This window comes from Pimephales promelas, chromosome 21, assembly GCF_988280905.1.
Source record: "Pimephales promelas chromosome 21, fPimPro1.hap1.1, whole genome shotgun sequence".
Lineage (NCBI taxonomy): Eukaryota > Metazoa > Chordata > Actinopteri > Cypriniformes > Leuciscidae > Pimephales > Pimephales promelas.
In genome coordinates, this window is record NC_142789.1 from 5,412,698 (window position 1) to 5,428,095 (window position 15,398).

Genomic DNA, 15,398 nt, shown 5'->3' on the forward strand with positions numbered 1-15,398 from the left:
CCTATATGAAGAGTTCAGATGCAAAAGCCTCGAAGTGCCATTTGAAATTTTCTTCTAAAATTATCATTTTTATCAAGCTTGTATATTTAAGTTCAGTAATTTCACTTAAATGGCAATGAAGATTACCTATTAATGGTCATTTAAGTGAAATTACTGAACTTAAATACACAAGCTTGATAAAAATGGTCATTCTAGAACCAAATTTCAAATGGCACTTAGAGGCTTTTGCATCTGAACTCTTCATATATACATTACACATACAGTATTTGAATTTATGAGTGGTTTTCTGTTTTTTTTTTTTCAATAAATATAACACCAATATAATGGTTTGAATAGCTAGTATCTAATGATTATGGGAGATGTTCATTTGGACCAACATGTTTCAGGTGGGGATCATCAACATTTGCTTCTTAGACATCATTAAGACTGTAAAAGTACAAAAGTTAGAAAACATATATCAATAGGGTCCTGAGGACAGGAGTTCCAGTGATCCAATGTCACAATTTATTTTTATATTTTTTGGTGTTCATTTGAGTGTTTATGCACTATACATCATCTAATCATGACTTGATGATGAATTTAGGGTCTCAGGTATATCTACCATAAGGGAGTGCGTCTTTTTCCACTCGTAGAGTGGGAGCATTCGTGGAATTTCCAGAGTTGGGGGCATCAAATTCAGGTTTCAATAGTAATAAATAGTACAGGTTTTTGTAATAAAATTACTTTTAACACCACCTACTATGCGGCCTTTTTACCCTAAACTGATCATATTTTTTAAACTCTAAGTAAATTCATTAAAAAAAAAAGGATTTCTCTAAGTAAATAAAAGTAAATTAGGTAATCAACCCTCAACTGCTTAACAGAAATCTGGAGAGACCATTATCTGCCAGTTAATGTGGGCTTCCATAACGCTAAATACTCTTCACCAAGAAAGACCTTTCTAATTGTGTGTTGGTGCATGGTGTAGGCTATGTATTTGTGTAGTTAGTTTAAAAATGTATGTGAAATAAACCTCACATTACCAGTGAATCCTAATTACATGATGTGATCTTTAATTAATGCATATTTTTGAACACATTGTATCTTAAAATGTATTATTTAATTAAAATATCTATGTTATATTTTTAATGTGCAACAAGTGAACATTGGGAACAAGCTCAACATGTGCTCAATAATAATTTACATAGCCAGTTATGAAAAATGGAGATTTATCAAATCGAAAACTAAAGGAGAAAAACAGGCTGCCTATATGTGCTTTTTTGGATATCCAGGGTGGCAACCAATATAGCCAGAAAATACATACATGTGACAATATTTCAGGTGGGGATCATCAACATTTGCTTCTTAGACATCCTAAAGACTGTAAAAATACAAAAGTTAGAAAACATATATCAGAAGGGTCCATAGGGGAGGAGTTCCAGTGATCTAATGTCACCATTTTTTGGTGTTTATTTGAGTTTTTATGCACTATACATCATCTAATCAAGACAATCCTCATATCTATCAATTCCTCATGCAAAGACGAAGAGAAAATGGGATAGATTGTGTCTGTAGGATGTATTGTTCAGATTCTATGTAGGTTTAAAGTTTTCATTTTCCGCAGCCAAAAATCAAGCACGGACACAAAAGATGACACAAAAAAAATCACATATGGGACAAAAATTTGCGCGGGGAACATCAAAATTTCTTTTCTAGACACCTTAAGGATTACAAAAAACTAGGTTAAAAAAATATATCTTTCGGGTGCAGGTGAACCCCCCCTTCCTACCCTACTATATGGTTAGGTGTGGGGTCAGTATTATCCTGTCACTCAACATGATGTCTGTTCTACATCTGTAAATGTCTTTTCTCACAATAAACATGGACTATATTTACACAGTAATGATGTTTTCTGGTGTCTGGTCACTGAGGTCAGATGGGGAATATCACGTCCTAAATCACCATCATTATGAGATTACAGCGTTTCTGCGAGGATGTTCGTGGCGTCAGGAGGAGCGTCCGGCTGAGATGCAGTGGGTTTTCACAATTTAATTACGAGTTTTTACTATTCAGAAACTCGTGGAATTTCAAACATGTTTAAAATGACTTCAGGGTTCGTACAAGGTGCTTGACATTTATGAAAAGTGTTTGAATTATTAATCAGACAATGTGTAAAAAATCAACGCCACAACCCGTCTGATAAAGAGTGATATTGCTCATATAAATATACATCTTTCATTCTTCAACTCAATGTCAGTTTGAATCAGGAAAGCGATATCTTTGTCATATCCTTTCAATGGTTAAAGTTACCAGTGTTTGCTCTTTATTTGTTCCATATTAATGTATTTTTGAATTTAAAAGATATTGTTTGATAATTACAGTAGTGTCTCTCTCTAGAGAAAGCAGGAGGCTGGAGTCACGGCTGTGGTTTAAGAGCACTTTATTGTTCATTGAGGCTACTTAAAAGTACAAAACAATGGCCTGCCAAAAGTTTGTTTTATTCCAAGGAGAAACAAGGCCATGAAATGAGGGAATAATACAGATTTACACATCATTAAGAAGTACACTCGAGGTGCAGTGAAGTGTTTTAAACGTTGGTTTCTCGTCGTCGTTCTCCTGGAAGCGCACATCAATATAGAAAATATCGTCGCTCAAATCCCAGCGGATCGCATGGGACCGAGGAACTCGCTCGGGACTCGAGGTCCGTTTGTTCTAATGTCTCCAGAGACAGTTCAGAAGTGTGTGAGACTCTGCTCAGTAGCCTTCGGAAATAATACACAAGTGGCTATTACACTAACGCAGTGTTTTCATAGAATAACTGTGTTCCTGCACTTTAACCTTAAACAGACAAAAAAAGAAAAAAAACCCTACAAACAAAAAAGATCAACTTTTTTCCTCGAGAAAAAAAAGAAAAAAAAAAAGCATGATTACAATAAAGGACAATGGGAAAAATTAAATAGCTACATATCATTAACAAATTAATTGTTCCTCAAAAATACCTACGATTTTTTTTTCTCTGTACATTCGTTACGCACAGCGTAATGATGGTCTTATAGTTTCCTATATAAAAACTTTTTTTTGTTTTTCTTTAAGTGATTTGCCTACAGTGTGTATGTAGGATGACAAGCAGAGAGTGAGAAAGTGTGGTATACACAGTAAACTGGTCGTGAAATGTGTGTGATGGTGGGATTGGACAACGGTGTGGCAAACATGCAAACGGAACGATGAAATCAAAGATGTGGGACATTCACCAGATCCGACGTTTGTAACTGGGCCGAAGGAATGTAAGGACGAGCGCAAGCGTCTACTGCATCTGCAACCTCTCGTCACACGTTGTGGTTAGTAGCTAAACTGAACACAGGAGAAGGTACAAGACGTCCCCTAGCAGAGGAATGTAGTGTGTTTGGGTGAAGCAGAGTTAAGAGGAGATGAAGAACGACGAACACACACGGAGTTAGCTTGACGCTTTCGGCAGATTGTCAACGCTAGTTGACGTGTCCATAACTGCGAACGCTGCTTTTTCAGTCATGCAAAGCGACAGCATCCTGTACCACGGATTAATATCATACAAAAACCAACCGTTAATATATATTTTCTATATATATTTATATAGATGGCCTGTCCGGAGGCTGATTTCTCTTCTGTATCTGGCAGCTACCACAATGAATATTGAATAGAAAATAATATGGAGTACAACTGTACCAGCAGTAAGTTTATCTAGGACTGTTACTGACAAAAATAGAATCAAATCTGAAGAAAAAAAAAAGGCTAAAAGTATTATGATTGAAATGTCTACACGATAATAGATACCAGCTATTTATTTATTTGTTCAAAAACATGCACCTATAAGCACTAGTCTACTCTTAAACGTCTACTCTACTAAACCACAGTGCCTGGGGGGGGGGGGGGGGGGGGGAGACCACTCCAAAACAACAGAAATGGCCACGTTCTGCCGAAGTCCAGTTGAAAGTGTGTTTAAGAACGCATCAATTCCCGTCTGTGACGACATCACCGCTCTGAACACCCGACACAAAATGACACCACCTCCATCCAGCCATAGTGCAAAATCAGTCCAGGCCTTTCGTTTCAAGTGAACACACATGCAGATTCAGCCGGTGTGTGTGTGTAAGACAGAATGGGCGCAAAGGAAGAATGGCTTCTGGGTAAAAAGGTTTGCATCAGCGGTTTCTTTGGTATCTGGATGGTTAGATAAGCGCCTGGCTGATTTTGATCTCAAAAAACATTTTTTTTTTAAGGTACGGGCATCCCATAATGCAACAGCCAAGCTATAAGTATACTAGAAAACTTACAAACAAACAAACGAATTGAAAGGAAAGAAAATGCACAAGTGACAGTTTAAGCGAGCGTTCTTATGTACACAGATACACACGAGCTCTGCTAAAGCATGCGTGCTGCTCAGAGTGGGTTAGTCTGGAAGAGGTTCTGGTTTCGCTGGTCCTCAGGACACGAGGGACGGGGATTGGTTGTGGTTGACCATGTGAGCGCTGGAGGAGGAGGAGTCTGGGGTCTTGGCCTTGATCTGGAGCCACGTCTCCCCCAGGGCCTTGGCGAAGTGGTCGTCCACCGAGCCGGTGATAGACACGGAGTTGGGCTCGGGCTCTGGCTCCTTGTAGTTTTTGCCCAAACTGCGCCGGAAGTGCTCCTCGATCACGGGGTCGCAGGCGGTGTTCGCTGCACAAGAGAGAACCACACTCAGTGCGCATCAAAGACACTAGATCATAGCAAGCAATAGCCGTCATTTCTCTATCTAGATTAACTATAGACCCGATATAGTCTGGCTGTAACAGTTATTCTTTGCCAGAATAACTTGCTAGATGCATTATATTCCACCATGCAAGTAAAGTCAACAGTGATTACAAGCGGTTTAGTTTCATTTCTTCACTCATTTCATTTCTTTGTAGTCTAATTGTTGACTAGACTATTGTTGGGCATTGTTTTAACCTCTTTCCATAGATAGGCTTCAAAACAGGGCCGAATGTCTTTTTCCTTTTCCTTGTCTTCCTTTTTTTTTTGAATGGACATTCACACAAAAGTATGTCAAAAATGCTCATGTATCCTAGTAAACGAAGTCAGTGAAATGAACATAAACCGTTGAGAAAGAGAGCGCATGTATACAGTAACAGTATAGCGGATCAGGTTTTCAAATCCGAGAAAAAACAAACGCTGCTTTTGACTGAATAACTTATTCATATATAATTCAGCCAAGTATAGGCAAATAAACAGCTCTAGTGTCACACGTGCTTCAGTGTCTGTGTGTGTTAAATGAAACTGTGTCGACTGCACCATTCATTCACACTGAACATGTATGATTCGCATTTAAATAGTATTATTGCGGGTTAGAGTATTATTACAAAACAATGGTAGGGGAAACACTGAGTTATTTGCAACTTGTGAAGCTTGTGAACCTATTAGCAACAGCTAATAGTAACAGTGTTCAGTTTTATTGTTGTCATCAATTAATACACGTCTTAATTACATTAGGCTGACACATTTTTACATGAATACATTATGTTGTCAATAAAATACCTTTATCTGTCAGTTTAGGCCACTACCTGACATCATCTAGCCAATGTTCCTTCACCAAACATGTTCTTTTATGAGTAGGACCCGCTTTCATTGAAATGTCATTAGAGGGCACCGGCAAGTGTTAGCAGGCAGGCAGTAATGGTGGCAGGCAAGATGGCGGCGCCCAGAGTTCGCAGATTTTTGTATACACAACCCATGACATTGGAAGCATACTTTCACATTTGAAAATCAATGCTACTGGAACAAAGTGAAGACTAGTAGTGCACACTTAAAGGAACACTCTGACTTTTTGGGACTTTAGCCTATTCACCTTACCCCCCAGAGTTAGATAAGTCCATACATACCTTTTTCATCTCCGTGCGTGCTATAAGTCTGTTTGACGCACCCACCGCTAGCCTAGCTTAGCACAAAAACTGGATGTGAATGGTTGCAGCTTTCATACTAATCCAAATGAGTGGCAAAATAACGCAAACGTTTTCCTATTTACATGTTGTGGTTTGTATAGTCACAGAGTGTGCAAATATCAAGGCCATATGAGACACAGACATCATTTAACCGTATAAATAATTCTGAAGGCGAAGCACTGCTACTTGGGCAGAGTGATAACCATCACCTGAGACGCACCGTGATGAATCGCAGAGAGTTCGCTCAGTGTTGGAGTAGAGTCAGCAATTACTAACGTTAGATAGAAAAGCATAGTTTGTCATGGGTGTTTGCTTTATTGTATGAGCTGTGACAATAAACAGGGGAGACCAGGTACCATGTTTCATTGATTTCCAACCAAAAACGCACCCAGATTTATAAATATCACATGAATAAACAATTATTATTACAGGAATCAATATATTTTAAATGCAATTTATTAGCTGAACCAATGTATTCAACAGTATATAATATACAGTATAATTGCATTACTATAGGATAGAATAAGGGGAAAGTAATAGCACAAATTGTTTTTGCACAATGAACTCACAGCCTATCGTACCCTTTTGCACGCTCAAGTTCGTTATTTCCATGGTTATTTCAAATTTAGGCTACTAGGCGCGCCGCGCGCAGGGTGCAAGTTCAACGCGGTGAACGCGCTTGGAAAAAAACGCGCACCGCATCAAGATAAAAACATATTCATACCCTAATCATATAATAGTGTCACTAACGTTACATTAGCTCTGGCTAATGGCACTGTTACAGTAGGTCATCTAAAAACATAAGGGAAAACTTACCTCAGCCGCAGGTGATCCGCTTGTCCTGTCTGTGCTATCGATGGGATGGCCGTATCCTTCAGCACATTATGGTCCGTGTGGCAAATTCCATTTTTTCAAAATAGTCGTCCATTGAAATGTAACGAGCAAACATAATGTCCCTTGATAATCTATTTAGGTGTGTTTGGATAAATATCCAGAGTAAGTAAGTTAGCCATTTCTTCATCCAGTCAGCGTTTTTAGTTGGAATTCTGTGAAACATGGTTACCTCCCCTGTTTAATGTCGCAGCTATTTACAATAGAGCGAAAACCCGTGACTGTAAACTACGCTTTTACTATTTATAAATTGCTGACTCTGTTACCCAAACACTGAGCGAACTCTCCGCTCCTCACCACGCCGTGTCTCCGGTGATGCGGTTATCACTCCGTCAAAGTAGCAGTGCTTCGCCTTCAGAACATATAGTATTTATACGGTCAAAAGATGTCTGTGTCTCATTTGACTTTGTAATTTGTACATTCTGTGACTATACAAATCACAACATGTAAATAGGAAAACGTTTGCGTTATTTTGCCACTCATTTGGATTAGTATGAAAGCTGCAACCATTCACATCCAGTCTTTGTGCTAAGCTAGGCTAGCGGTGGGTGCGTCAAACAGACTTGTAGCACACACGGAGATGAAAAAGGTATGTATGGACTTATCTAACTCTGAGGGGTAAGGTGAATAGGCTAAAGTCCCAAAAAGTCGGAGTGTTCCTTTAATGTGGCACAGGATAACACAATTTACTTTAGATTTACAAAATTAGAATTTTCACTGCATGACTAATATTGTTTTTTTTATTAAGTTCTCAACCAAAAAAAAAAAAAAAATGCAATACAATTAAAAAAATTAAATCTGAATGGATTTTTATAGGTGGATATTTATTTATTCATTTTTAAGATTTCTTGGCCCTTCATACACATTTAAACTTTGATTTAAAACTTTAGTAGCAGGGTTGATCTTAACTAATGCGATTAATATTGTTTAATAACAAACTGATATTTACTTAAACGATGTCACTTCCTGCATGTTACAATCACTTCTGGTTAAATTGAAAGTTTACATACTTTATCTGACAACTAATAGTTCTCTTTATAAAGGAAATGTGATCAGTGGCATTTTTAGGTGAAAGACATGAATGGTGTGTGTCCGTATGCCGTGAGCAGTGGCCATACTCACAGTTGGAGGGTCTGCGGTAGCTGGAGGTCAGGCCGCTGTGGGACACGGTGCAGTGTGTCAGGTTACAGTTACGGTTGTTCGGTGGGGCACATGTGATCACAGAAGGACGATTCTACACACACACACACACACACACACACCAGATGAGCAAGTGTACAGGCAAACAAACACAACAACAACTAATGTATTCATTACTTCAATGAGCTCATTGTTTTAGCATTAAATTATTATATTGTAGTGTTGTAGTAAAATATCAATATTTCGAAAAATATCGATACTAAAATATCTGAACAGTACCAAAAGCGTGCTGTGGGCACCCAAAAGATTGCTTAACTATCAATAATCCCTAACACCAATCTTTTTTTTTTTAATTATTTCATGGGTGAAAACAGACTTAAGGAACAGGCTCAGCATCAGGGTTGTTTGGACAGCCCACTGCTAAAAAAATCCTAAAGGCAAAACTGTAACTCTTCTCATTTTAACTTCTCTGAAACAATAACCAAGATGACCTAGTATTGTTGTTGATATGAATCTGTGTTGTCTAGTTTTTTCACCGTTTTCTTAAAGTTAACATAATATAACTGAGGAATCTTAGACAAGCAATTATTTTAACTGTGGTCAAATGTAGATAACTTGTGCCAATTTAACTTTATTAAAAAAATATTATTTAATTCCGCAAATATATATACACAAAATAATTATACACACATATGTTATGCAAAAGCAAACTTTTGTTTTGGATGCAATTAATCGTTGCCCAGCACTAAAAAAAAAAACAAAAAAAAACCCATAATAAGTAGCGAGCGTGTGTTGCAGACCTGCTGGCGCTCGACAGGGCTGAGCGCAGGCGAGATGCTGACGGCGCGCGTGTCCGTGTGTTTGGTCAGAGCAAGGGGCTGGTCCATGGCCAGGGTGGGCATGTGGGCGTAGAGATGCCCACCGACGAGACCCACGCTGGGGGGGGCGAGGCGCTCGATGGGACTGCGGCTGCGCTCCCGAAGGTCCTTGCGATAGTCCCCGTTGGCAGGTTTTCCTCTGCAAGAGAAACAAAGGAGGGATTGTAAAGTAAACGGCACAAACAAGCAGAGATATTAATGTATTCAGTGGGTCTGGCAAGAGTCGCGTACCTCCCGCAAGCGATGACTCTATAACAAGGGTTTGTATGGAGTCAATATTATACTCAAGCCTTCGCTTGCTGTGCTCAACATAATCTCTATTATTTTAACCCTCTGGTGCTCTTAGTGCATTTTTGACAGAAAAATTTCTTTTTTAAATGTTGTGAAACTTGGTAAAGTTCTTGGCACTTTCTGTGTGAAAAAAAGACATGATTTGAAAAGGTTAAATGGTCCTGAAACCAACCTCTAGTGGAAGTGTTTTGGTATTGCAGCCAATCTCACTGAATGCTCATTTACTGAGATATCAGCCTCAAAACACAACTTGAGATTTATGTCTTTGATTTTCTCATTTTTACAGTAAATAAAAAGTGGAAATAGTGTTTATGCACATTTTTCATAACAATGTAAAATTCTATAATCTTTTTTTTTTTAAGTTCACTTTTAAAAATAAGAAATTTAACGTCAGCAATAATCTTCCATGTGTAGTAAGGGTTAGTGATGCGCGCGTCGACTTGTAACCCGCGGTTAACCCGCGGGTCGGGTGAAGAGATGGTCACTTTATTTGTGGGGCGGGTCATAAATTGATTTTTTTTTTTATCCATGAATGTTGCTTGAAATTTACAGCCTATATTAAATATTTGGTAATATTTATTTTCATATTTATACGGTTATTTGATAAGGTTACAATATGATTGCCGTAGCAACGTAACTTGCGTGAGGTTCCCAAACATTTGGTGTCACGTGACGCGTCACAAAAGCGGTGCGCCAAGCAGCTCCTGCCGCCAGCCACAACAACGACGGAGAAATAAAAGTGAAGATGGAAGACGAGGTGTGGGAGAAATTGAGGTCGGGAATATACATGATTGAAAGAAAAAAAGGTCAGGCTGCTAAATCTAATGTTTGGGAGCGGTTCTCAGAAGTAGTTGCAGCAGGAGACAACAGTAGTATCCACTACCTGAAGTGCAACTCGTGTGAAAAATATACAAACAGTAGCGCCACAAAATGGGCACTTCCAGCATGTCAAGACATATTTTTGGGGGGTCTAAGAAATAAAAAATGGTTTAGCCTATTAGATGAATACAAATGTTGCTTTGTAAATGTTGAAAATGTTTATTAATATGGCCTGATTTATGGTTCATATTCATAATCGTCTGTTGTTGCCAGTTTACAGGGCGATGTTTCCAAGCACTTTCAGGCTGAAATAAAGGCTGTTTTCATTTACATTACAATGCCTAGTAGCTACTATGTCTATTTAACGGTAGCGGGTAGCGGGTGCGGGCGGGTTATAAAAATAGAGCCAGTGGTGCGGTGCCGGTACAATAATTTCATAAAAGCAGGACCCGTGGGTTGGAAAAAAAGCCGACCGACGCATCACTAGTAAGGGTGTAACGGTATACAGAAGTCACGGTTCGATTCATACCTCGGTTCAGACATCATGGTTTGATTTGAGTTGGGTACAATTGTGCATGTCTCAGGCTGTACCACCAAGTGTACTACATTGAGTAATTCATGTAATTAACCTAATTAATTAATGGGGGGAGGGGTTATTTGGTAATTGTTTGGTTAATTGTTCTTGAATGAATTAAATTAATTTGCTATATTTCAGATCAATATATTATTTTTCCTTTAATTTTAATTAACACTAACTTTATTCTCATCTGAAATAATTTATATAAAAAATTCATATAAATAATTTATATAAATTTTTTTTGTTTTAATCAATGTAGAATGTCTAACTTAAAAATAAACAGATTAGTGCTCTGTTTGAGGACACAAAATGAAAACAAATGCAATATGATGAATGTCCAAAAGATGTCATTAACAGACTGTTTTTAATGGGTTGGATTAATAGATATGATAACAGCTGTCTTCATGACTCATGAATGTTTTGCTGGTCAAACGGAATATATATGTAGTTCTAATTTTTTCCCCTCCTGTTTATCTACAGATCAGATCTAGAATTCTGAAGTGAAATAAAGTAGAGCTGTAATAATTTTGTTATGAATTAACCAGAGAAAGAGAGAACCCTAACCCTGTTTCCCAAACTTGCGATCTTAAAGGAACACCATGCATTCTGTTTTTGTCAAACAGGAGTACTTGTATTTAGCATTACTGTCGTAAATACCACTCGCGCAGTGTGACATGGCACGACATGTTACATACATATATATATATATATACACATATACATATATATATATATATATATATATATATATTAGTGCTGTGTTGAAAAAAATCAATTCACCAATTCTGAATCGATTTTCATATTAATTTCTAAAGATCGATCCGTAACTCAGAGAATCGATTTTATTAATAGGCCTACATTTTCCCCGTGAACTTTAACTTGCCACGACTCGGAGATCCCTGTGCGCGCATTGAGCTTTCACTCAGCACGCACATTGTTACGACAATGGACTTTGATTCATTAAACCGTTCATTCAACGAACACGTTCAAAAAAGCAGATTCGTTTAAATAGATGTAATGAAACAACTTCAAGGTGTTAATTATTTTTAACTTTGAGTTCCACTTAAGGCTCAGTTGAGCAGCAATGCGTCGCATGGGCAAATGGCATTGATTCAATGCGTGACTCACTGATTTTATTTCCCCGCGGCTTCCTCGCGCTGTGGGATGCTGATCAGCGCTGCTGCTGACGCGCATTTATGGTAAATACCCGTAACGTGAATACACATGCATGAAGTCAATACACATGCATGAAGAAGTTCAAAACAAAAAGGGTATAGCCTTATAAAAAAATGTTAATATCACGGTTCCTGTGGTTACTTGCAATCCTCCTGCTGATATACCTCTGCGTCCTCTGTCGTCTACACCATTGCAAGTTTGTGAAAGCAGTTGTTTTTGCTTTTGCTTTTGCAAACAGCATTTTTGACCGACACTCGAAGAACACCAGGGAGGGTTAAAGAAGGGGGGTAATTTGATCGAAACCTGGTCAGATTAGCTCAACCCGTGATGACTCGATGAGGAGGGGTTTTTATGGAGTTAACATTGCTTATACTCAAGCATTTGCTCAGTGTACTCAAAACATAATCACAATTATTTTAAAGAAAGTTGTTTAATTTGATTCAAACCTCAGATTAAGATGAGATAAAACTTTGCAAGCAGCATAAGCAGAACAAAACCAAATATTACTCTTAAAATGAAATGACAAAAAAAAAAACACATACAGCAACAATGTATTCCAAAGATAAATTATGTAGGAAGACCAAAAAGCATTATTGGATTAGCTCAGATCGCGCGCTACAAAAGACTCTTTCCACTACCGACCTCCTTTCCTGTTTTTCTTTTCCCCCTTTAAAAGAATAGACACACATGCAGCAAAAGCCCAGAGCGTTTTCCACCCTTCCGGAGCGATCGCCTCCTGTTGCCAACAGAGGAGGCCCAGCGAGGGGCACACCATTCAAAAGCCTTCATCTGTGCTTCACAGGAAGAGAACTTAATACCCTTCAGCAGCACACAAGCGCTGAACAACAGCAAGGGAAACTCGAATCAGGTATTTGAAGGAAATGCTTTCAATGCAGAATCAGTAACCTCAGTTTGGGGCCGATAAACGCCGAGCCTCGTAGAGCTCAGCTGTGTGGGATGCAATCCTTGAAATCGTCTGTTTCTTGGCAACGCTATTGGCAAGCGAAGCATCTGCAAGTAAATTGTTACGTCTACCGGAAATTACCATCCTCACAATAACGGATGGAAAGCTGGAGAGGAAAATCTGTCAGACACTAGTCCTTCACAATCCCTTCCACGGCCAGATCAACTTCCAGGGCAAAACATACGGGCTAGAAGACAATGAGATGTCATGATGTCTGGACGGATACATGTATAATCTTGCTTTACATGTGTGTGACTATCAGCATGACTGTAACAACAACAAAATACAAACAAAAACATAATCTTAAAGTTCTGGACCCATGTTATTCAACAGGACGCGAGACCAACTAAAACAATTAAATTAAACAACTTCAAATGTCATTTTTCCAAAGGTGGTTTGTCATTTACTGTCGTTTTTATCATGCTGATGTAAGTTCAAGTGTTTGTTTTTAAAATATTTTTTAGTTATTTAATGCGGTGGTGTGACGTGATGATTGACAGCTGTGATTGACAGGTTCTCTGAACGAAGTAGTCACTGAGGCACCAACAGATTTTTTCTAAGGTGTTCACAGACAAACACTCACAACACTCACCACAGACAAACACTCCTTGCGAAAGTGATATTTGTTCACGATATTCAGCTATAATTGATATCTAAGGTTTTTTTTTACCTTATAGGAATCCAAATCAGGAATCAATAATAATCGGAATTGTTAAAATGCAATCGATACGCAACCCTGAGCTGGACCCATGTGTTTGGCATGTAAACTAACAATTGGGTTTGAAAATGGACACATACTCGCTAAAGTGGCCTCACCTTTTCACCATTGTACAACAATAACGTGAATCTATATCGGCTTCAGGCATGTATCATTAGCAGTAAGGTCAGATCTAAGAGAAAACCTGCTGAAAGCCTCTTCACTCAAGATCCTTTGAAAACAAACAGCAAAGAGGGCTTTTCATGAGCTCTTCAGTTCCTGCTACTCCTCTCTGATGGAGCAATGCTCTGGCAATAACCCACCAGTGCTTTCAGACACTCGCTCCGAGAACGGACATTCAGTTATTCGGGATACTGAACAGCATTTGCTACTTTCCCATGAAGCTTGGGTGTTTTTGAATGTTTTAGGCTCAATAGAATAGTAAATAATGAGCTAACTTTTAGTACTGTGACAGTAACAAGCCTAAGTGTTAGAGGTGGGATTAAAAAATAAATAAATAAATAAATAAAAAAAATCAATCGATCCATCGCGATTCTCTCTCCAACGTAGACATGTGCCAGTATTCGGTAATGCGATAAATCGCGGTAATGAATATGCACGATATTGTTATCGCGGGCTCTTCAAAATACCGTGGAAAATAATAGATTCGAATTTAGACTTTTAGAGCGCGCATTAGCTGCTTATTTTCCTTCAACCGCTCAAACACTGCGTGCTGCGCAGAACACGCGCGCACTCTGATGTAAACAATCCCCACATGTATGTGTGCTTGCGACAGTGCGCACTAGTCTAATGTAAACAATCCTCACATGATGAAGAAGCATGGCGGAACGCTCCCGACGATTTATCCCCGCAGGGCTGCCAACTTTCAGACATTCCGCTTGAGACTCAAGCTTGACTTTCAGACAGGACGCGGAATACGCGCGCGACGCGCAGGGATGTTTTGTTGCTGCGTCGACCTGCATCGACCACGCCGGTGTTAAAGTTCAAAATAGTTAAACTTTTTATTTGTAAAATAGCAAATCGCGTTGTATCTGAAGGGCAACGTTGAACCAGCGTCGCGCATTCCGCGTCCTGTCTGAAAGGCGCTTAACGCATTTGACACTTTTCACACGCTCTCCCACAGAGAAAAATCACAGAGCAAAGAGGACACTGACACCGACAGACTAGACAGGGCAGGTTACTTTTGATATGAAAGTTGTTATTGATAAATTGAAGTTGATAAATCAGCTCTTCTGATCACAGATCGTTGCTCCTCAGTTCAAGTAAACCGATCATCATGTTACTTTCGTTTTTATTTAAAGATACAGTATAACTTACCGAAAGGTATATTTACTTGTACATAATAACGATCAATCAGTGTTTTCAAACACGGAAAGAGGTCAGTAACACTGCAGGAGAACAGTTGTGTCAAAACGTTACATTTACCTCAGGAAAGCCATTTAATGACCAGCACATTAGAAAATAGCAAGGAGTAATTTGCTAAATATTATATTTAATTTCTCTCTGTATGTTTACAGCATTATGTGAGTTTTTTTTTTCTTGAGAAACATTAACAGACTGAGGCCTGCCTAATATTTATCCAAATGAGTCAATATTGAATTAAGACTGAAATCAAATCCAAGAATTTAATTGAATAATACAAACAGTACCAGTCATTGTAACATGTTGTCACTAAACTTTAAACAATTTGGTTTAGCTTACCATATGTTTTGAAAATCACAATTACACATTGATACAAGTTGAGGTTTTTTTTAGAGACCCACAATGCATCTGTTTTTCTTGAAATATAATTTCATTAAAATATCGTGATAATACCGTATACCGCAATAAAAGCTCAATCAATTAACCGCAGCATGAAAATTTGATACCGGCACATGCCTAATTGAAAACAACAACAGTTTAACTAACTAGATTGCCAAGATCATTTTCAAACCATTGCTCTGCCATTACAGTAGTTGAACTTAAATATATAAAATAAACAAATATATTTGTAGATATTTATTTGCTATTGTAT

The 15,398-nt window shown here is 38.3% G+C and overlaps 1 protein-coding gene across 2 annotated transcripts in view; it reads right to left on the bottom strand.

Moving 5' to 3' along the window:
* Positions 1-2,402: 2,402 nt before the first annotated feature.
* vgll4b (vestigial-like family member 4b) overlaps positions 2,403-15,398 on the bottom strand; it is a 71,866-nt gene continuing 58,870 nt past the window's right edge. For both annotated transcript variants that reach the window (XM_089125173.1, XM_089125172.1), the window contains 3 exons: positions 8,762-8,978; positions 7,944-8,055; positions 2,403-4,671 (listed from right to left, as the gene is read on the bottom strand). In XM_089125173.1, the coding sequence (XP_088981299.1) occupies positions 4,439-4,671; positions 7,944-8,055; positions 8,762-8,978 (562 nt within the window). In that variant the 3' untranslated portion in view covers positions 2,403-4,438. The remainder of the gene's footprint in view (positions 4,672-7,943; positions 8,056-8,761; positions 8,979-15,398) is intronic.